The sequence below is a fragment of the Carlito syrichta genome, unplaced genomic scaffold (assembly GCF_000164805.1).
Source record: "Carlito syrichta isolate Samal-C Ts95f unplaced genomic scaffold, Tarsius_syrichta-2.0.1 Scaffold310786, whole genome shotgun sequence".
Taxonomy (NCBI): Eukaryota; Metazoa; Chordata; class Mammalia; order Primates; family Tarsiidae; genus Carlito; species Carlito syrichta.
The window spans coordinates 52946-74884 of NW_007254882.1; the positions used below are offsets into that span (position 1 = coordinate 52946).

At 41.2% G+C, this 21939-nt stretch overlaps 1 protein-coding gene across 1 annotated transcript in view; it reads left to right on the top strand.

Moving 5' to 3' along the window:
• KCNH1 (potassium voltage-gated channel subfamily H member 1) overlaps positions 1–21939 on the top strand; it is a gene marked incomplete at its 5' end in the record, with an annotated part of 113955 nt that overhangs the window by 11248 nt on the left and 80768 nt on the right. Inside the window, one exon of the mRNA XM_008068413.1 lies at positions 15320–15516. Within this exon, the coding sequence (XP_008066604.1) occupies positions 15320–15516 (197 nt within the window). The remainder of the gene's footprint in view (positions 1–15319; positions 15517–21939) is intronic.

The following is a 21939-nucleotide window of genomic DNA, read 5'->3' on the forward strand; positions in this document are numbered from 1 at the left end:
TATACTAAGGTAGTAGAAGGACAGCCAGAGTCCAGAAATATCAGGGGAAGGAGAACCTTCCAGAATGTGGGAGAATAGTTTCTGTTGGCAATAAAGGGGGAGGGAGGAAACAAGATGTGTTTATTCTGTTGAGTTTGCAGTGTCTTTTTGGAACAGGTCTGGGCAAGGCTCTTAACTAGAGAAAACTCTTTTTGATTTGTGGATGGGCCAGAGCCTGCCAAAGGAGGGGGAACAGCTGTAGGGAAGATCAGTGAGCAGACCCTGACTCATTTGGCACTGATTCTACTTGCAGTTCTGTCACTGTTGAATTGGAATGTATATGTTCTCCCTAAATGTACAGGTATAGGTAAACAAATGCTTGTTCATAGATGATTTTTTTTCCCCAATGGAACACCTCCTTCTCAGTTTCTAATTTAGAAGGCACTCCCATCTTTGCTTAGTTAGCTTTCTTCTTTGGATTCATTGACCTTGTTTGGATATTGATGCAGCATCTATTTAGCAATTGCCACAGTACAACATGGTGTTAGTTTCTTTGGGAGTATACACAAAATCCTTGTCTTGGAGGAATGTTTTACATTTCATGAGACAAATGAATGGTTAATGAGTTATACATGTATTTCTTTCTTTTTAATATATATTTTATTTTAAAGATGTGGGGAATAATTCAGGATTAGGTATACAAGTGGACATAATACAGGCAAAGTTTTGACCTTCCTTTGGTCCCCACTTTGACTGGTGTGAGATCAGGTACCCTTGTTCATGAAAGAGGTAGAAGTTGAACTGGGCTTGGAAGGACCAGTAGAAATTTGGTAGACTGAGTGTTGAAGTAGGAAGTGCAGCATGAACCTCCAGAGGCATTAGAGGTGGGAGCATGCATGGTGTGTTCAGGAACCAGTGTGAGTAGGAGGCAGACTGTGCAGCTTTCCCATGAGGCCAGGGGTCCTCAACTATAGTGAGCACAAGACTCAGCTGGGAAGCTTGTTCATCATGCTGAATCCCAGCTCTTCTCCATAGATTCTGATTCTGTAGCTTTGTGAGGAAGCCTTGGAATCTGCATTACTAACCATGCCCCAGAAGTGATTCCATGCACGTGATTAGAGGACTACCCTTTGGCAAATAAAATGCAAGATACCCAATTCAATTTGAGTTGCATATAAACAAGTACTTTTTAGCAGAAGTTTCACCCATATTTTGTGAAACATGCTGGTAAGTAAAATTATTCATTATCTGAAATTATTTTTTAGCTGAGCAACCTGCATTTTTATTTGCTAAATATGCCAACCATAGTTGGGAGGGACAGGTGAATGACACATCATGAAGGAGAGTCTTTAAGGCTGTAAATAATAGAATGTGGGCAGCAGAGGGAGGTGAAAGAGGTGACTCTGATGTTTGGTGAGTGGGGAAATTGGTCATCAGTGATAGAAGGTTAAGTCAGGGGAAACAGGCAGTGAGAGAGAAAGTGATGAGTTTCATTTTGACTTGTTGCTTTTACTGGTCAACAGGGTATCCAAGTAGAAGGTCCAGCAGTCACTTAGGCCCTCTGGGTCTGAAATGAGGAAAAGAAGCCAGGGCTCAAGATAGAGATTTAGGATTTAGAGGAAGGAACATGATGAAATGGGGTGGGGGGAATGACAAACACAAAGGGAACATATAACCATTTTTCTAAAGTATTTTGGAGCATTTTAAAAAAATGGGAGGCCAGGCATGGTGGTTCAAGCCTATAATTCCACCACTTTAGGAGGCCAAGGTGAGGGGATTGCCTAAGCCCATGGGTTCAAAAACAGCCTGGGCAAGTTGATGAGACCTCATCTCTACAATAAATTTAAAAATAAAAATAATTAGCCAGGCATGATAGTGTGCACCTGTAGTTCTGGCTACTTGGAAGGTTGAGGCAGAAGGATCACCAGAGCTCTGCAGATTGATGCTGGGTTGGCCATGAGCATGCTACTGCACTCTGGCCTGGGTGATGGAGTGAAACTCTACCTCAAAAAAAAAAAAAAAAGGGAAAACCAGGCATAGTGCATACATCTGTAGTCCCAACCACTTGGGAGGCTGAGGCAGGAAGACCTCCTGAACCCAGGAGTTTGAGATTATAGTGTGCTATGATTATATATGTACTGTAATCCAGCCTGGGCAAGATAGCAAGAGCTTGTCTCAAAAACAAACAAAAAGAGAAAGAGGAGTACAGCCATTCAAAATGCAAAATGTTCATAAGAAATTTTAGATGATTTTAGAAATTCTCATGATAAACAAGGTAAGTAAAATATAATTTTTAAATGCAATTCAATCTCAGTTATGTGGGGGGAAACCATTTGTAGATAAAACACATAAGCATCTTTACCAACATATAGTGTCTGTCTTGTTTATGCGGCTATAGGAGATTTTAATTTTCTTTTTTACATTTGCCTCCTTCAAGCCATTTTTAAGAGAGCATACACTACTTTCAATATGAGGAAAAACTTTTGTTTTAATTTTCAAGTAGATATTGAGAAAAGCAATATTATTTCAAGTTTCTTTTTATTAGGATATCATTTAGAAGAATGATTTTTTTTTAATATAGATGTCTTGACAGCATGTGCTGTTATTTACTGATCCAATCAGGAAAAAAGGCATTTATTTTTGTATCTACTACCCAGTCCCTCCCTGTAACAGTTCTTGAAGGGGAAGAAGGGCAGACAACGAAGACAGAATGGCTTATCTAACAAAGGTCTGAAACAACAGCAATAAGCCCTCATTATTTTAGAGATGGAGAAGCTAAATCATTCACAGCGATGCTTCCAAAGATTCTTGTAGCTGAGTGGGGGCAGGAGGGGTTTCCTACTTGCTTCCATCACCTTTGGTGCATTGTTCCACATTCCCTGGGGAACTTGAAGTTGCTGGGTGGATATTACAGCTGCTTGCCATATAATAATGTTATTTGCTCATGCTCAAGCACAGGGCAGGAGGCTGTGTCTAAGTGTTTCTCTAAACACTCCAACCAAGCATTAATATTCATATAGCTATTCCATTATCCAAAGTAATTACATTAAATCCACACTTTTAGCAAGGAGCTATAGTATGAATAATCTAGAACTTCAGAACTCTTAATGCAAAAACACTTGTATCAGGTAATGCAAGCATTTTCTGATTGAGAGATGCTGGGGGGTGGAGACCAGCCTCTCTTCCCTAATTCTGTTTTTGCTTAAGCAATTTAAAAAATTGGTTTGCAGTCCCTGGCAGTTAGGAGAGTTGATTGACCTTTCTAAAGGAAATTGTCATAACTTTAGTGTCCAGACAGAGAGATTGGTTGAATCATAAATTATGGTAAGTCAAGGCAATTGTTCTGATGATGATATGAAGAAGTTTTATTGGCATGCAAAATGTTTCAAATGTAATTTTAAGTAGGAAAAAAGCAGAATATAAAACTACATATGTAGTAACCTTAATTAGATAAAATGTATATACTGTATGAGTAGAAGAAAGATGGAAAGCACACCAAAATGTTACTGAAGTTTTCTGGATTGTAGATTTACAAGTAATTTTTACTGTCTATTTTTCAATATATTTCAATTATTTTCCACCATGTACTTATATTCTTTTATAAATAACCACAAGAGGAAAACAAAGTCAATTTTCGGTTCTCATCTGCAGCAATCTTAGAAAATTATCACCTGCTTTCAGTAGAAGATTTGTATTCTGTTTGCTTGGTGGAGAGACATTCGGCTAACTTAATTTTCTCTAATTGCAGTTGTGAAGAACAGAAGGAGAATTGTCATGATGTTTCCAAGTCATTGCTTTAAATTAACCATTTATGGCTGAACCCCATTCAGATAGAGATCCCAGGCTAGTTTACTCAAGCTCAGCATGGTCCCCATAAGAAATGCTGGTGACCCATATTTGGGTGAAGTTTCAATATTTTTAAGGAGAGCATTTGTGTCATAGGGTGATTTCCACCATACATTATCTTACTTCTTTTAAAATTTGTCTTTAAATTTTCAACTTCATATTTTGCTGAATTATAGTAATTATAGGAGTGTTTTTGAGCAGGTCAGCAAATTATTTCTTCCTGAGTCAGGCTGACAAAGTAACTGCCTGAGGATACCCAAGTTCTTGTACTTGGACTAGGAACCAACCTCTCCTGAAAGTCATGCAACTTAAGATATTCTAAATCATTTGTATCCTGGCCCATCTTACATTGTTTTACACAGACCCCTCTTTTCACTGATGCATTGATTTAGTCATGCCATAAACATGCCAGATGTAGTGCTAGGGGTTGCAGATACAACAGTGACCCAAACAGACACACTTCTCATAGAACTGACCTTCTCACCCAGGCAACAGACAAGTAAACATGCATTTTTAAAAGTATAGCTCCAGGAGTCATAATAGGTTATGAACAGGATGCTGTGGAAGCCTATATGACAGGCATCTAATCTAGTACAGTCATGAGAAGTCATTGAAGGCTTCCTGATAAATGTGATGTCTGAGCTGAATTCCACCAGAGACTGCAATGGCTGTGAGGGGTTTGAAGGGAGATGGGAAAGTGAGTGTTCCAGGCAGAGGGAGCTGCATTTGCAGGGGTCTGGGAGACATATCTGGGAAGGACAAGTAGTTCAATATACTTGGACCATAGCATTCTCAAGGGGATGGAATGAAGTGAGCAAGGCCTTGGGCCTTGTTAAGGAATTTGGACTGAGGACAATGGGAACCAATGAAGATTTTAAAGGAGAAGAATGTCAGAATCACATTTGTGTTTACAAAGGTCATCCTGGCAGCTGTGTGGAGAATGGAGTAGAGAGAGCAAAGGCATGAGGCAGGGAGACCAGCAAGGAGGAAGCTGAGAGATAAGAGTGGTCTGACCTGGCTGCGGAAATGAGGGATGGGAAGGAATACAGATCCAAGAGATATTTGACAGATAAAATGATCAGATCTTGGCCATTTGTTTTGGATATAGAGATAAATAAAAGGAAAAAGTCTGAAATGACTTGGATAACTTCACTGGGATAAGCAACACTGGTAGATGGGCAGATTTACCTGAAAGTAGAACATGTTCGATTTTTAGATCTGTGGACTGGAGCTGAGTGAATGTGTCCAGTGGGAGATTTTGGACTCAGGAGAGAGATTGAGACTTGGGATATAAATCTGGGGATCATCATGATCTAGGTAGCAACTGAAGCCAGAGGAGAAGCTGAGAACATGCAAGGAGAGAGGGAAGGGTAAGAAACAACAAGGTCTAGAACACAGCCTTAGGAAATACCCGTTTACAGGGGACATGTGTAGAAACCTCAGATGGACTGCCAGAGGAAGAGATGAGACCTGGAGAGAGGGATATCACAGAGGCCAAATGGGGGAGGGGCATTTTCAGAAGTTATAGAACTATAATTCACTAAGTAGAAGATATCATGGATTGTTAAAACACACGAATATTTTATAGACCACTAAGAAACAATGCTGCCAATTAAATTGTGACATATCATTGATTGTAAGATACATTCTGATTGCACAGAGAACAAAATGCTAAACAATATTAAGTATATGCTAGAATCAAAGAACCATGATTTGTTGAAGACTAAAAGGTGTCTTTTAGATTTGTGAGCAAAGGAGTTATTATTGACTATAGTGAGAGCAGCGTTAAACTATGGGGGTCTGGAGCAAGAGTCGAGTAGTCTTAGAAATGAAGAGGGATAGCTGTTGGGTTCAGAGGTACTTAATAACTTGCATAGATTTTCCCAGAGTTCCAAACTGAGAGAGACAATAAGTACAAGTGCAGACCCAAACATCACCTTTTATTTTCCAGATAGACCCTAATACTAGAGAATGTGCTTTATATTTGCACCCAAGAAGACTTTCTCATATTGAGACCCAGAATTAGACTTACTTCATGGTGCTAACCAGCACAAGTCTACCCCCTTGTGGGTCTGATCCATAAATCTTATGGCACCGAAGGACAGAGAGAACTTGCTTCCTGTGGCCAGTTAGTTCCTGAGGAGAGAGCAAGAGACTGGCCCACATATGAGCATGTTCTCCTTCTAAACTCATCAATCAGATGAAAGGAAAAGACAGGTTAAGAGCATAGTGTAACTGGAGCCCCTTCCTGTGGAAGGAAATATCATGGATGGGGACATATTATTCCTCCTTAACAGTAAGAACATAGAGACAGTGTAAATAAAACTACTAAGAAGTTGAGCTGATAAAGGAAAGGAAACACCCCAATCAGCTATCTTCAGTCCCAGCCATCTAAAATTTTTTCCTGCTTTTGGGAAAAATTGTCTGTCTCTTTTACATATATCTAAATCTTCCACCTCACCAAACAAGGCCATCTCCATCCCCATCTTCTCTTTAAAATCTCCATAATCCTGACTAGCCCTACCTCTCCCATATCTTGTTATTACATTTTGTTGTTGTTGTGTTATACTTCACTGTTACACACGTATGTAAGTTTTGTCTCCTTACATTGTAAGCACCTTGAATATAGAGACAATGTCATATCCTTCTGTTTTGTCCTCCTGAATCACTGGAGTTCTGCCTGATCCATTATAGGAAAGAGCAAGTTGTTGAACTAGATGGAATAGTATGCAGAGAGATGGTGGGACAAACCTCATCTTTGGGAATCTTCGATATACTAGCTGTTTGAGAGAGACAGAGTCAGGTGAGGTTCCCATGGAACCTGGCATACAATCTCACAGGTTCTTGTGGGTTTCATTGACCAGATATGTGGCTGACACACTTCAGTGTTTCAGCTTTGATGTAGAGATGGTTTGACGAAGAGAATAACCATGCCTTTGTATCAACCTCATAAATGCTTCTTGAACATCTCTGAGCTCTTCTACAAAACTTAAAATGAGACCAAACTTTTCGAGAAGTAGATGATACCCTTTAGAGAAGCAGAGTGAAATGCAGGCCTGTCTCTGGAGCCAAAGCCTCTGTGGCATCTCCAGTCCCCGATTGCTTTGTTGGCATAAGAAATCAAATACAACATGTTGGTTAAACACTCTACATCCCAACACAATCAGATAAGACCTGGTGCTTAGAGCTAAGGCTTTATTCCTGCCGGTGTGTTTTCACAACTCAGACAGGAAGGCAAGTTGATGAGATTTCCAATGTGTCTGTCTGTCTTTGATGTATGTTCTCACATCTGTAAACTGTCGCAGATAAAACAAGGTCACATACTGCCAGCAGCATTTATTTTTGCAGTAAGGATAAAAAGAAGAGCTTTGTTGCTTTGCTGCAGATAAGAGACGGCAACATTTACAAGATGTCAAAACTTTGCTTACCTCCTCTGTTCCATGATCTCAGGCAATCCAACGGAAACATCCCAAAATACATATGGGAGAGTTAACAAGTTTTCAAAATAAACTTGGATGACTAGATTCAGGACATTTGGGGTGAGGCACATAGTGGGTGCTTAGAGCAGGGTCCCTGGGCCAGTGCCTGAGCCCAGCACACAGTGTGTTCTCAGCAATCTTGGCTCTCTGGTCCACAATCAGGGCTGGACTGGGAAGTGATTGGATATTACTAAGGTGTTTAGCTCGTGTTACTGGAGCTTTTGCTCTGAGTGTGCTACCAGAGTCTCCATCATCTCACTACTGTTCAGTCCTCCAGACATACGGCCGTCCGTGATTTTTCCTAGAGCCAGCATCTGTGTATATACCTCCCCCATAGAAGTTAGCATATTGTACTGCCCCACTGGCCTGTGGACTTTTAAATGGACTAAAATGCATGTTCAGCTGCTCCAACAAAACCCCAAAAGAATGGATGCTTAGACAAGATGAAAGCTTATTCTTCTCTCCTATAGCAGTCCAAGAGTAAGAGGGCTGGTATGGCAACTCCTGGTATTGGGCACCCGGCCTTTTTCTAGTGTGTTGCTTCAATCTAGTGTGATGATTGTTGCCCTTGACCTTCTTCATTCCTGCCAGAAGGAAGGGGGTGGGAAAGGGAAAGGACAGAGTATGACCCTCCCCTTTAAGAACATGACCTAAAATTATACACATCCCTTCTACACATGCCCCCTAAGCCAGAACTTGGGCAAATAGCCATACCCTGCTACAATGTAGTCTTTATTGTGGTCACCTTTATGCCGAGCTGAAAGTCATGGGTTCTGTTACCACAGAGGAGAGAACTGATTTGAGGGAACCAACCAAGGCTATAGCTCCTGGTCAAAATTCCACCTTCAGTTTATTCTTATTTCTGTCACCTAGCATGGTGCCCACCCAAGACAAGTCTCACTGAGCATTGATTAAAGCGGGAAGCAATGCAGAGGCTAATTCTCTGGGAGCATTGTGTAGCCTCTGCCAGCATGGAGGCCACACAGTAGTCACAGGCAATCATCAAACCTCTCTGGGACTCATTTTTCTCTCTTTAAAATGGGACTGATAATGCCTGTGGAATTTGCTTCACAGGGCTGTTGGGAGGATTCTTCTTTTATGGTGGTTGCTATTCATTAAATGCTTACTATGTTGCAAGCATGATGCTAAGATCTTTTATCACATTCTTTCATGTAAACCTCATAACAGCCAATGAAGTGGTATCTCAGACCGTTCAGGCTGCTATAACAATATTCCATAGACTGGGTAGAAAATAAACCACAGAAATTTATTTCTCACAGTTTTGGAGACTAGAAAGTCTAAGATCAAGGCACCAGAAGATTTAGTGTCTGGTAAGGGCCCACTTTCTGATTCATAGATGGCACCTTCTCACTGTGTCTTCAGATGGGAAAAGGGATGAGTGTACCTTCTGGAGTTTAAGTGGGGACTAAACTCAATCATGAGGACTCCATCATCATGACCCAATTACCTACCAAAGGTCTCACCTCCAAATATCACTATATTGAGGGTTGGGATTTTAACATAAGAATTTGGGACCATAGCACACTAGTATTAATATCCATAATATATAGCTGGGTAAATTGAAGCTGGGAGAAGTTTAATAAGATGTTATTCATTTATTTATGCATACAACAACCATTGAGTGCCTGCCATGTGCCAGAGACAGTGCCGGGCTGGCAGCAGTTGCAAGTATGATGGGCGTTTACAGAGGGAAACATTGGTGAAGAAGACAATATGTAATGGAAAGCTTCTCTGGTCAAGGGATCAGAGAGAAGGTATGGGCACATTTGGAAGGTCAAGCAAGAGTGATCCAGACCAAGGAGCAGGATGTAGTGTTGGAGGCAGTGCTAAGAAAGCCCTGATGTGAGAGGGGAGCCAAATTTAGATGGACTGTAAGACTCCCAGTGTGACTGGAGGGCAGATAGTGAGAGCACGAGACTGGCAGGGGCCAGCAAAGGACCCCAACATGATGGACCTGGACTTAAAGCCTGCTTGTCTGGCCCTGGAAGTCATGTTGAAGGAGTAGATAATCAGATTCTTGGAAAATGTGCTGGGGGCAGGACTGACTAGGAGGAGGAGATTTGGGCATATTCTCTTTTCATCTTAGCCATGTCTTTAAGAACTGAAGACCTGGATTTAGCATATCTGGTATATATGATGAATCCACATTGTCTGGGAACTGTTTGAGTCATTGTCATTGTCCTCTTGAACTATCCAGTTCAGTGGCATGCACATATTCTCTTAGGGCCTGTCTGGAAAGATTAATTCAACCCCATTTATAAGTCTCATAAGCAAAATTCTTCCTGGGGCCAGGAAAGAGATTGCCTTTTCCTCAGAGCCTCTCTCAGCTCTGCCAGGACTCCGCAGTTGCACTTTACCATTCTGGTGAAGTGAATGAAGAGGTCCCTCTTGTCCTGAAATGGATTGAGGATAAAGGAGTTCCTTAGGGAGAAAGAATAAAGGTGGAAGGGCAGGTGGAGAGGGACAGCCCTCACTGCACTTTGTGTTTCTGGTACCTCTCTTAGCACCCTAGATCAACAAACTTGCGTTGCTCACTCTCAGGGTACAGAGTAGGGAAGGTCCTGGGTGAGTTTGCAGCTGAATGAGGAAACCAGGCCATTTCCTCAAAGGATTACAAAATATAATACCAGCAATACTTATTGCTACAAGTGAGTGAATGAGCATATAATTCAAAATATGGGGTGATTCAGAAACTTTCTGAATGGCTTTCACTTGTACTAGAGCCAGATCCTTGTGCCTCAGGGCCATTGCATAGCAATTCCTGCTGCCTGGAATCATCCCCATGCTTCAGCTTTATGCTGGTTAACTTGAACTTATCCTTCAGGTCTCAGCTCCAGCAGCAAATCTTGGAAGTCTTCCCTTAACTTTTATACTTGAGCCAGATACCCCTCTGCACTTTCCCCTGTTATGGCCCTCTAAAGTGTTAGAATCACTTATTCTCCATTCCTCACTACGTCTGTTGTTCTACTGTTTCACCTCAGCCCCCAGAACAGTGCCTGGCAAAAGTTATATAAATGACTGCATGAGTTATTTTTAATTGGTTTGGGTCCAGAAATAGTGAATGATCTTAGCAACAGATAGTGATTTTTAACTTCAGAATTACGTTTTGCTTGGTACAGTATACCATTGTGACTGGTCCTTAAAAGAGCACATAATGGGGAGTAATGAAAAGAAGCAGCCATAAATTTCATTTTTGCTTTGCTTCTCCAGGCCTGCCAAGCTCACCCAGAGCCTGTCTTTGAATAAACTGGGCCTTCTCTGGAGGGTCCCAGACTTAGTTGTAGGATTCAGATCAGAATTACTTCCTTGTATGTCTTTAATTCACTCTGGTAATCTCCTTTGATCCCATCCCCTCATTCCCACCCATCCCCCTTCAGCCTCCTCAAGTGGCTGTTCCAGCCTTTCTCCTTCATTAAATCAAATTGCCTGCAGGGGCTTGGTTTTCTCCTGTGCTGTGCCCCTTGCAGAGATCACCCCTCCCTGTCCCTGTTCCGCCTCAGCCCTGTGTCCTGCCTCTCACCTGTTTGGTGAATGTTCTTCAGTTCCATGTTTGTTTCCCACAGGGCTGTTTATGTCCACTGCAAAAGTGAAGGTTCACTAGAGACAGCTGTGTATGATTGGGGGCAGGAGGGGGAGAAGGAGGAGAATTAATTCTTACTGGGATATTTGCCTGGAGTTTTAATTAGATTGCCTTTCTTTACTTCCCCCCTCCCTTTATTTTCCCTCAGCTCAGAACACCCACTTAGAATGTTAGTATTTTAGAGACTTGGAACATAAGGTTTTAACATTCTGCACCCAGAGCCTCAGTGTAATAAATAAATCAATTCGCTGATTGCCTCCAGTAGCTTGATTGCTGAGTGCATCGGGGTACCTTTTGTTCTGAAGTGAATGATCATTTCACACACTGGCGAATGAGAGACCAATGTGGGTGTAGCGCTTGTCCGGGTTTCTGATTCGCAACCCTGACCTGGGAAGTCATTATTTCCAGCGATGTGTGTAACTTATGTGCTGCCTGCCAAATGCTCTGCATCCTTCCCTTTGACAGTTTTCCCAAGTTATGTGTGTCGTAAAAACATTTCTCATTTGCCAGAATAGTCCTGGGTTTGTTTTGAATCTGACAGGTCCTCCAACACCACATTCTTAAATCTCACTAACAGATAACTTATACCAAAAATGCTGCCTTGACAGGAAGTAAAATTATATGATTTTCAATTTGGGTTGAAAATCAAACCCAAGTTATGACAACACTGAGACTCCTAGGCCCTATAGATTAATCATGATTATCTTACCGTGAAATACTTTTTATAGTAGGAACTACCCTCCATTTATTGTTTCTGTCTGTCAAAACCTTTGATTAGAAAACTTTTTACAGTGGAAATATTGTCATTTCTGAAGATGCAATTATTTATTTCAAGGTGTGCTCCAACCACAATATGGTTGCCCTATGTTTTATGCAATAGCTATGCCCCTGAAGAGTTGTTTATAAACTAAATTTTTACAGATAAATTCTATGTTAAATGCACACGAAGTGCTATCATTTTGCTTATTGAGTTCTTTTATAATTAGAAAAATGTATCCCACTTTGTTTGAGACGTATAATGCTCACATTATACTTGGTCTTGTTTCAGTGAGGCAATCGAAATAAGAATCAAGCAAGATTACCAAATGGCTTCTAGTTTCAATAGTTCTGGTTTAGTTACACCACATCTCATTTTAATAGGAGACTGCATGTTTTGCAAATTCTACATTTTTTCACTGATATTAAAAGTACTTACTCAGGAAAATCTGCCCCTTTCAGAGCTACTCCTTGCTTTCTTGTCTCATTCTATCGGGGAAGGAAGTGGTCATGCCAGCTTAGGGCTGGATGATTTGTGATGTTCTGCTGGAATACTAGGTAACCTATCAGATAAATTCTCATGAGCTTCTCAGCCTTGTACTCCATGATTCTATGTATTCTGGTTATCTATTGCTGTGTAGCAAACCAATCCTACATTTAGTGGCTTAAACATATGTTATTGTCTCTCACCATTCTGTGGGTTGTTTAACTCAGCTGGTTGTTTCTCACCTGCACTTCTCATATGTAATTACTGTCAGGCATTGACTGGGGCTGCAGTCATCTGAAGGCTCAACTGGGCTGGATGACTCAAATGGCTCATTCACATGTCTGGTAGTTGAGACTGTCAGCTGAGAGCCAGCTGGGCTGTGAACCAGAGTACTTGCACGTGATCTTGTGTGTGGCTTGTGCTCCACGTGTTGGCTAGGTTTCAAGAGAGAGAGTTATAAGAATCAAGAATGAGTATTCTAAGAGACTGAGGCAGAAACTACAAGGCTTCTTATGGCATTATCTCAAAATCCAATAACATCACTTCTGCCACATTCTGTTGATCAAAGCAATGGACTAAGTCCAACCCAGATTCAAGGGAAAGGTAATTAGGCCTCACTTCTTGATGTGAGTTGCAGCATGTATGTTGGAGAAAAGAATGGATGAAGTCCATTTTTTACTACCTATCATAATGTTTCAGAGGAAGAGCATTCTCTAGAGGAATAAGATTACGTAAATATGAAGGGCACATGAGTCATTGTGGGCAGCGTAGGGAGGTTATGGAATACTTAATATATACAAATGAATTGGCCAGCCTTGTTGGTAAGAATTTGGCACTAGGGAGTACACAATAAATGTGCCTACTATGGAAGTCAGTTAGCATACCACAGAGAGAAATGGTCTCATCCACTAACTGCAGCCCTAAATTGTCCTACTCAGATGTTTGCGGGGAGAAAAAAACTTGGTAAGGGAATCTAAATAGCACAGTTTTAAAAACTATATTTACTTAAAAACAACCCCAAGCATGTATCCTACTCACATTAAATCAGTAAAACCATCTTCATGAATTAGAACCACAAACACATAGAGAACTGTGAAGTCATGTGTCTAGCACATTTATTTTTCAACTCACATTTCGGAGGTGCTTAGAGAAGGCAGTGCCCATGGATAGCTTATATACTTAGAGTGGACACTTTTTAGTGTTTAAGAAAAAGTCAAGTTCTGTCCATATGCTTGAAAGCGTAATTGCCTCCTTAACCTTAATCAGGAAAACAGCTGCCCTATTAATCATACTGAGCTACAGGTACTTAGATTCCAGCTGCGGAGCTTGGCTGGTCTGGAGCTTAGGCTGACAGCTCCCTTGAAGATAGTACTTTCCACCCTTTGAAGCATTTTTTTTTCCTTCATCTTGCATACTCCTCTCTGGCTCCCTGGAGATTCAAATGTGTGTTTATCTGTGCTGAAAATTTAGAGGCACAATAAACAACATTTTAAGCTATTTCTAACCAGAGGCTGTTCCAGGAATGGATTAGGCTTTGCATTAGACATATGTTAAAATGCTGCTTGCTGGGAAAGGTAAGAAGAATATTCCTAGGTATGAAAAGCAGATGTTTACAGATGATTGATAGATGTTTGACCCAGAATATGGCCCTGTAGGATTAGTACTTGTCTTAGTTTGGGCTGCTATAACAGTACCATAGACTGGGTGACTCATAAACAACAGCCATTTATTTCTTACAGTTCTAGAGGCTAGAAGCCTGAGATCAGGGGCCAGCATGGTCGGGTTCTGGCGAAGGCTCTCTTCCAGGTTGCAGACTGCTTACTTGTCATTGTATCCTCATATGGTGGAAAGAGCACAAGAGAGTTCTTTAGCGTTCCTTTTATAGCAGCATTATTCCCCTTTCTGAGGGCTCTACCCTCATGGCTTAATTACCTCCCAAAGGCTTCATTTCCTGATATCATTGCATTGGGGGTTAGGAGTTCAACATGTGAACTTGGGGGGAAATACAAACATTCAGTTTATATCATTATTCTATTGACTTATTAAATGTGCTCTTGCAGAATGCTAGTGATAGAGGATCTTGGAGATGCCATTTATATAGGGTCTACATTTTTATACCACAGGAGGGCATTCGGCAAAGGTAAGGAAAATACTCTGGAAGGAGGTATGGGAGGGAAGATGAGGAAAAGGCATCATATAAATGTAAACCTTAAGGCAGTGTTAAAGTATGGGAGGGGAAGAATGCCACACTAGCCTGACTTCCATGTAGCAGGAGGAATCCTTTCCTGCTCTTCAACGTCTAGATGAAGACTCCACACCTTCCCTCCAGCAACCTAAATATTCACCTTTTAGTCACACTAATATAAACCCACAGTCTACCTTCCTACCTTACTTCCCTTTCACCTGTAAATATTGACTGAGCTTCTACCATGTGATGGATACTGTGTTTTATGGAGAAATAAAACACATGAAAGTCAGGCACAGTGGTTCATGCCTGTAATGCCAGCACTTTGGGAGACCAAGGCAGGAGGTTCACTTGAAGCCAGTAGTTCAAGACCAGCCTGGGCAACATAGTGAGACCTTGACTCTACAAAAAATATATATTTTAAAATTTAGCCAGCTATGGTAGTGGGCTTCTATAGTCCTAACTACTCAGAAGACTGAGGTAGGAGGATTGCTTGAGCCCAGGAGTTCCAGGCTACAGTGAGTCATGATTGTGTCCCTATACTCCAGCCTAGGCAACAGTGAGACCCTATCTCTAAAAATTAAAATTAAAATAAAAACCAGACATGAGTTCTCAAGTTGGGAGGCCTACAATAAACCAGTAAACAAACAAATAATATGATTATAAATTATGATTAATGTTATGAAAAAAGAAGGTATAATAAAGAATAATGAGGAGGGCCCAGTTTTGGATAAGATGTTGAGGATAACCCTTCAAGAAGGTGACATTAATGATCCCAAAACCATGAGGTAAAGTTTCACATGCATTGATATTTTAACATTTCTTAAACTGCATGTTGTTAAGGTTCAAATGAAAATCATTTTTGCCTTTTCTGAGTCCAACCTGCAGAATGCCAAATGGATGGCAGTTCTGAGGACAGAGGGAAGCCAGCTGAATGGCCAGACTCCAACTGGCTGACACTTTCCTTATGACCCTTCTCTCCTTAGGGAAAGGAGACGTGTTTGGAGATGTGTTTTGGAAGGAAGCCACCCTTGCCCAATCCTGTGCCAACGTTAGGGCCTTGACCTACTGTGACCTGCATGTGATCAAACGGGACGCCTTGCAGAAAGTGCTGGAATTCTACACGGCCTTCTCCCATTCTTTCTCCCGGAACCTGATTCTCACCTACAACTTAAGGAAGAGGGTGAGCTGACAGTTTCAGTTCTTTTCTATAAAGAACAGTCCCTGGGCACTTTGGGTAATCACTGGGGCCAGGAAAGTCTCTTTGCTGTTTATTTAAGTGGAGTCATTGGTTCTAAAGAGGTTCTGTTTGTTGCTTACCCTGCAGAGCTTTTGTTATAAAATGGAGGAGAAAGTGAATGTTGCTAGATTAAAAGATGGACCAATTTTGGTGGAGAAGTGAATTCTTTGTGTGTGTGTCTGTGGAGTTCCCCCCACCCGCCAGCAATATCTAGAACTTCTAGTGTTTTGAAAAGATGAGTATAACTTGAGGTTGCTGGACAATAAAATGGCTGCATGGGGCCACTTAATTAATGTAAACTGAATCCTCCCTGGTAACTGGGAACTGCTGAGTGGTGTGATGCCATTAGCCAGTCTAATAACTTTTTTAAATATATGGAAATGATTTAGTTGGGTCCAGAAAATAAGAAAAACATGGAATTTTATTGCCTAAAGAATATTTTATATACAGCTGCCAACTAAACTGGTTGAGAAATAATTAGAAGTTTAAGAACTGGAATCTGAAACAATCTAAAGTTGTTTCACCCTCAAATGATCAGAATTGCTTCATCTGTCTCTGTGAAGACTTTTGGTCTTGTACTCTTTGAGTTTTAATACTGATTTTCTTGCACTTCATCTATCTCTTTTGCTTAAAACAACAGCAAGGTAGCTCTGCACCTACGGAAATCATCTGAAAAGCTTGTCATAGAAGCCTTTCCCAAATGCCCTCATAATCTTTCCCTCAACCTGTTCCTCAAGTCATGATTCCTGTTTCTATTTACATTGTCTGACTTGTCATGGGGTTCCAAGATAGAAACCCTGGCATCAACGTTGATATTGTTTCTCCCTCTGCTGGCCTTGGGTTACTCATCAGATCCTGTTAGTCCAACCTAAGCCCTCAAATCTAAGTCCATGCTTTGCTTCTATCCTCAAAGCCCTCACAGAATCCTCAGGACACAAAACTCATTACAGACCTTCCCCATGCCCTGGCTGGAATGAAGCGAGCTCCAAACTCACCTTCCTGCCTCTGGTCTGCCCTCAGCAGTGTGCTTTCTTAGTATAGCCACTTGAATAATCCTTTTAAAAATGAATCTGATCATGCCACTCCCCTGCCTTACTACTGAATAGTCTGTACACTTCAGCATGGCTTATGTGGTTGTCCACATCTGGCTCAAATATAACCCCAGAGCCTCGACCTCAACCACTCCTCCCCATGCCCACCCCCACCCTGAACTGCCACCATGAGAATTCCACATAGCTCTTCAAGCATACATACCCCTTCAGAGAAATATGTCTCCACATGCTGCTTTCTTAGCCTGGAGTTATTTTCTCTCCTTCTGTGTGTGACAAACTCCTGTTAACCCTTAAGACCACTGAAATGCTTTTTTAACCACTCCTCAAATCCAGTACTGGACCAACTGAACTAGACTAGACATATAAAACCCAGTGATACTCAGTTCCCTATCCCCAGGAATCTAGCATCTAATGGAGAAGTTTGACAGAGGAAGGACAATGGTGTATACCATGCTAAGTACAATGATTGTGATTGAGCAAGGTATTGTGGGAGTATAAAGGAGGAGGGCAGCTAAAGAGAATCAGGGATTAAGTGTCAGGAGTGATACCTGCACTAAAGGGTGAGTCTAAAAGTCAAAAGGATGAGTCTGCCAAACGGAAGGGGAAGATATTCTACTCAGTAGGGCAGTTTGAGGAAAATCTGGAGAAAGGAAATAAACTTTTGTCTTCTAAATCTTTTCATACAAGGTCAGATGCCTGTCTTTGGGATACCCCCACAATATGCCTCCATCTGTTTTAAATCCCTTGAATTGCACTGCCTTGCCAGGCCCTGCTTAGATACCTGTGAGGGCAGGGACTTGGTGCATTGGTAGTCTCAGTGCATAATCAAGTGTAGCGTGCCTAGAGTTAGTAAACAAGGAGAAAGAGATGGCAAGGAGAAAGAGATGGCATCTCTGTGCCTCAGTTTCCACATATAAAATACAAAGTGGTACCTAGATGATTTTTTGGTTCTGTGGTTTGAAACCTGTCCATTTAAATTCTAGGGGAGGATGGGCAGTGATGGAGAAATGTACATTCACAGCTCTTCCTGGTTAATCTGTTGACTGAGAACATAGAATGCTTGCTGGTGATACTTTTAGCCAAGTGGTTTCTCTTATAGTCTATTTTTTGATGTATTCCTTCTTTCTATGAAAGCAAGTTGATTATAATCAGCTTTCAGTGTTGCTGATAATATAGGTTGAAAAATATGCAGTTTGGATTATTTGGAGGAGTAATCATCTCAGAATAATTGTGGCTCAAGTAAATCTGTCTTAAAAAAAAACAAGAATGACAACAAAAACAATAACGCCTCAGTGGTCAGATAGTTTTTATAAGTACAGAGTGATTGACAGCTCTGCAGAAGAGAAGATTCAGGGACCACATTTTTGAAGAGCTGTTGTAGAGGAGTTTGTACAGCCACAAGGTGCAGGGGAAGAATCAAAGTTGTCGACAGATTTTGGCACAGTTTAGAAAGACTTTTGAAAGGATCAGAGCTCCTTAAATGAAATAGGCTGCTTTGAGTGGTATCAAGCTTGTTGTTCTAAGGGTATTTAGGCATCTCCTAGGTACTCATGCTCAGAAACATTGTGGAAGGGAATTAGGCATCTGATAGAGAGTCAAACTAACTGAACTTCGAATTTCCTTCCAATCCAAAGTGCCTATGTATGAGTATGGTGTTGATCCAAAGGAATTTTAGTGGGAGCCTTTATGTAAAGAAGTAGCCTTGTATTTTAAACAGGCTTGTTCTTTTGGTGTTGCTATTGTAGTCTCTCATTGTGTCCTTCTGAGAATTAATTCATAGTTACATAGGACATAGAGGATGAGAACATTACACGCATGGATTACTCTTGTAGCTGGTTTTTTTTTCCCCCTCTGGCAAAGTCAAGTGTATTCTTATGGCTGTTAAAATCAAGTGTGTTATTTTCTAAGATTCCTAAGAACACAGTGCCTTTGACATCTGTTTGGGGAGTTATTTGATCTTGCAGATCTTCTCTAGCGTGCAGCAAATACTCTGAGCTAGAAGGCATCTCAGTGACCATTCAGTCTCTTTCCTATTTCCCCACCACCCTCAATTCACAAGTATGAATTTTATGGAAAGGTCAAAAAGCTGGGTTTGTAATGAAAGAATTGGAGCCAAAAATGACACCTCAACCAGGAGGCTTTCTGCTTCTCACAGCTTTCTGGCATACTCTGGCCTCCATATTCTAAGCCTCATTCCTTTATCCCTAATCCCAGGTATATATGCATTACCCAGCTCTCAGCTCTACTCTTGAAACCCAACTTATGAAAGGACTGTCGCCTTTCTTCATTTCCTCCAAAGCTACATGAGGTCACAGACAAGGAGAAGGAGATAGCACCTGGAGGCCAATCTAGCATTTTGACCTTTAGTTTTTCCTGCCTGTGAGCTCTGAGCCAGATGAGGCTTCAGTTTGGGTCCAGATTCTGCCACTTAGTGCTTCTGTAATTCTGGGCAAGTTATAAAAGATTTCCCATTTGTAAAATTTCTAACCAGGCTAGATGCAGGGATTGTATAATATAATACTTGCAAAGCTCTTGCACACATAGCCTAGCACATATTAAGTGCTCAATTAAGTTGTTTTGTTTGGTCCACATGAGTGATAGCCTACTCCTTATTATCTTTTGTGAAATAAAAAGAAGGAAGTTCCTCTGCCTTTGCTCATTCTAAGGATTCTTGTTCTGCAGAATGTTCTATGGGGTAGGCATTATACCAGGGGTCGCTGTCCCTTTAGCTCCTGTCGATGAGGAGGCCAGCACTTGCCCACTGTTTTGTTCACTTCCATTCTTGAAGGGAAAAAGCAGGTTATTTTGAGATATGTCACCAGGGAGTCAAGAGGAAAGGTCAGTATTCTTGTTTCTTCTGAGGGAGGCAACTTGTGGCTATTCATGAAAAGAAGGGAAATGGAACCTTGCTCATCTCAAGGCCTTTACTTTCTGGGGTGCCAGCCACTATGTACCTTTCCCTCCAGGCCCAGAGTCATCTTCGGTCTGTACTCAGATATTTGTACAAAATTATTACCAACTCCAGATATTGTGCAAGCTACACCACAATGTAAGTATGTGTTTTATGCCAGCTAATTAAATCCTCAGAACAGCCTCTTGACCTTACCATGTCATTCCCATTTCTCAAGGGAATAAACTAGGGCCCTGTGGGGAAGAGAATCCATTTTTTCAAGGTCACCTGGCTAATAAGTGGCAGGTTCCAAACCTGCATGTGCTCCTCTGGCTAAGCTGCATCGGGTTCTGCAATAGGCCTCTATGAAGTGTGGTTCTCAGCGGCTCCCACCTTAGCATTCTTTGGTTTCTGCTTTCTTTCAGTGTGTTGATTCTTCAGGGGTGGTCCATGTTGTCTCCTAAGTATCTCACTCCAACAACCTTCATGACTGCCAGGACACTCAAATGTGTACAGTAAAACCACAGTAATATGCCCAGGTTGGGAGATGTGAGAAGTTTTTCCCTCATAGTGACAGGCACATAGTAGGTTGCTGGGTGTGGGAGTCATGACACACTTTGCTTAGGCAGCAGGTTAAACTGGCCATGATATTACTAACTTACTAGAAAGAGCACTGTTTTGAGTTTGAGGACCTAGGTTCAAATAGTGATTTGACTACTGACTAGCTGTGTGCCCCTGGGTAAGTTATTAAACTATTCTAATCCTCAGTTTCCTTATCTGTGAAAAGGGACCAATACAAGTTCTTCCTAATTAGGCTATTTTTTTCATTTTCATTTAATTTATTTATTATGGAGTTGTGGGGTACAAGTGAGGATTAACTACATAAGTAGGCTGCATGCAGGTAAAGTTTGGGCTTCTAATTAGTCCACACTCTCCCTGGTAGTGGACCAGGTGCCTTTCGTGTTGTCACATGCCCCTCCACTCTCTCTCCTCCCTCCCTCTCCTTTCAGTGCCCAGTGACTGCCGATCCCATCCACACACTAATATGACTAGTGTTCAAGGCCCACTTATGAGTGAGAACATGCAGTATTCAATTCTTTGTTTCTGTGATAGTTCACTTAGTATGATGGTCTCCAACTCCATCCAAGTTGCTGCAAAGACCATGATTTTGTTCTTTATGGCTGCGTAATAAATACTCCATCGTGTATATGTACCACATGTTATTTATCCAATCCACTTTTGATGGGCAGCAGGATTGGTTCCATGCTTTTGCTATTGTGAATAGTGCAGCAATAAACATGCATGTGCAGGTAGGTGTCTTTTTGGTAGAGCAATTTCTGTTCCTCCGGGTATATTCCCAGGAGAGGGAATGCTGGATCATATGGAAGATCAATGTTTAGTTCTTTTAGGAATGGCCACATTGTTTTCCATAAAGGCTGAACTAGCTTGCATTCCCACCAGCCAGTGCCAGCACCTGTTGTCTTTTGACTTATTAATGATAGCCATCCTCACCAGTTTTAAGTGGTATCTCTTTGTAGTTCTGATTTGCGTTTCTTTGATGATTAGTGAGGCTGAGCATTTTTTCATGTGTTTGTTGGCCACTTGTATGTCATCTTTTGAGAAGTGTCTGCTCGTGTCCTTTGCCCACTTTTTAATGGGTTTTTTCCTTTCTTTCACTTTGTTTGAGTTTCTTGTCGATCCCAGATATTAGGCTTTTGTCTGATGCAGAATTTGCAAATATTTTGTCCCATTCTGTGGGTTGTCCTTTACCCTCTTGATTGGTTCTTTTGTTGTGCAAAAGCTTTTCAATTTGATGAGGTTCCACTTAACTATCTTAGCTTTTATGGCATTAGTTTTTGGGGACTTGTTCAATAATTTGTTGCCTAGTCCAATGTGCATAAGGGAAGTAAAAATATAGTCTCACAACCAACGTATCATTGACAGAGCCACTAATAGCAATCATTGGAGAAAGGAGATCATATTTAGCAAATGATGCTGGGAAAACTGCTAGCCACATGCAGAAGAATGAAACCCTACCTATCACCATATGTAAACATCTTAAAATGGATTAAAGACCTAAAGGTAAAACCTCAAACCATAAGAATCTTAATTTGTTTTTTTGAGAAGCTCACATAAATTAAGACAAACAAAAATCGAAAGTAATATAATACCTGTAGGAGCTACTTTATGTGTATCTGTCCCTTTCTGCTCTCCACTGCTCATCCTCTACTTCCACCTCATCTTGGAGGTTCTGAGTTCACACTTCCCCTCTGGCTTTTTACCAGACCTATTTCTCTAGTCCCTTTTTCACTTGGGCTCTATTTTCCTTTCAACCTGTGATGGTTTTACTCCCCAGGTCCTAGGAAATTGGGTCCTCCTGCTAATCATCAGGACAGTAGAAGAAATGTAACACAATTAAATGAT